General features: G+C 43.2%; 1 protein-coding gene across 1 annotated transcript; it reads right to left on the minus strand.

The window, feature by feature from the left end:
• Positions 1–467: 467 nt before the first annotated feature.
• Positions 468–1,566, minus strand: LOC123592816 (olfactory receptor 1L8-like). The gene has a single exon (XM_045468196.1). It carries the CDS (start codon positions 1,533–1,535, stop codon positions 576–578), a length of 960 nt encoding a protein of 319 aa, XP_045324152.1. The 5' UTR covers positions 1,536–1,566; the 3' UTR covers positions 468–575.
• Positions 1,567–1,910: the final 344 nt, after the last annotated feature.

Here is a 1,910-nt window from a genome sequence, read left to right on the forward strand (position 1 = left end):
TGTGTTCCTACAGAGCCCAGAATATTCTGGAATATCCTGCTGTCAATGATAGAGAAGAAGGAAGAGCAAAATCCCTGCATAAACTGATGGGCCAGACACATTCTTTGTTTTGGTGAAAGTTTCCAATTGATGAAATTTTCAATCTATCTCTGTATCTCTCTCTCTTTCTCTCCCTAAATTACTGTAATTATTTTCAAAAAGCTAGCAAAAGTGATTACAGAAGTTCATTAAAGTAAGAAGGATACTAAGGGAATCAAAGTCCTTGAGCCGATATGAATTAGTTCCAGGAATTTATGTGGAAACAGGTTTCAACTGTACTTAAAGGGAATGAAAAAAGATGGTTTCCTGGAGAAGAGGAAGTAGAGAGAGGTAGAAATGTGAAAACTGGAAGCCAAGATTTTGGTGGACCTTGAGCCAATTATTGAATCATAATGATCTCAATGGAAGATGGTTGCATATGCAAAGAAATGGATACAATCCAACATCCATGACACATATGAATTATCCCTGCTGACCAGCAGAAACAGGGTCCAAAGGAGAAGAGACACTCATGAACATGCTCCCAGAGGTTCTGGCTAGGACTTCCTCCCACCCATCAGTTTCCTCAGGCCCTGTTTCAGGTCTTTGTTTCTCAGGCTATAGATAAAAGGGTTCAGCATGGAGGTAAGAACTGTGTAGACAAGTGTTGCCACACGATCTCTCACAGTGTAGTTGGACAGGGGCTGTAAATAGACGTAGAAGATGCTTCCATAAAAGAGGGTTACCACAGTGAGGTGAGAGCCACAGGTGGAGAAGGCTTTGCGTTTCCCAGCAGCTGAGGGGATCTTGAGAACTGTGATGAGGATTCGTATATAAGAGAAGGTGATGCACACAAAGGGGGTCACCAAAACAACAGAACCTTCTGACATTATCAAGATTTCATTGAGAAATGTGGAGGAGCAGGACAATTTCAGCAGAGGGTTGATGTCACAGAGGAAGTGATGGATAACATTGTTGTCACAGAAGGTGAGACGATTCAGTAGCAGTGTGTGTAGGAGTGAGTGGAAGTGAGGAAATGAGCAGGAAAAGGCCACCAGCAGGACACAGTGGTGGTGGTTCATGGTGGTGACATAGTGGAAGGGGTCACAGATGGCCACATAGCAGTCAAAGGCCATGACCACCAGGAGGAAGCTGTCAGTGTTGCCCAGAGCATAAATAAAATACATCTGTGTCAGACACTCAGCATAGGAGATGGTCTTTTCTGACAGGAAGTTCACTAGCATCCTGGGGACAATGGTTGTTGTAAAGCAAATGTCAGTGAAGGACAGGAAACTCAGGAAGAAATACATGGGGGTCTGGAGCTGGGGGTCAGAGTGGATGGCGAGGATGATGAGCAGGTTCCCTGTTATGGTGACCAGGTACATGGTGAGGAAGAGGATAAAGAGTGGCTTCTGGTCTTCAGGCTGGGAGGAGAGTCCCAGGAGGATGAACTCAGAAACACTGCTGGTTTGGTTGACTCTTTCCATGATCATGAAGCCAGCTAAAACAAAGAACATCTTACCATTTCACACAAATTGCTTTCATAACAAGCCAGTAAATATGTTTCTTCCTATGCTTACTTTTCACCCATAAGGTCATGATTAGCTACCATGTTGGCAACTTGTCAACTTTGTGGTCCCTGATGCTGCCCTCCCCTCTCAGCTTTCAGATTTCACACACTTCTGGTATTGATAGCATGGACTTTGGGAACAAGAATTTTCTTTCGGGAACAGAGTTTAACTTTCCTAATTCAGCTTAATATTAAATCTTAAACATATTTGCCTATTGAGCACCTACTTTGTGTAAAGTGCTCTTCTGGGAATAGGGACACCACTGTGAAAAAGGCAGAGACAGACTGGCTTTTAGATCTTCCATTTTAATAAAGAATCTAT

Source organism: Leopardus geoffroyi, chromosome D4 (assembly GCF_018350155.1).
Source record: "Leopardus geoffroyi isolate Oge1 chromosome D4, O.geoffroyi_Oge1_pat1.0, whole genome shotgun sequence".
Classification (NCBI taxonomy): Eukaryota; Metazoa; Chordata; class Mammalia; order Carnivora; family Felidae; genus Leopardus; species Leopardus geoffroyi.

What these genes read in the sequence shown, in the direction of transcription:
- LOC123592816 (XM_045468196.1), bottom strand. Translation starts at nt 1,535, where the DNA reads ATGTTCTTTGTTTTAGCTGGCTTCATGATCATGGAAAGAGTCAACCAA.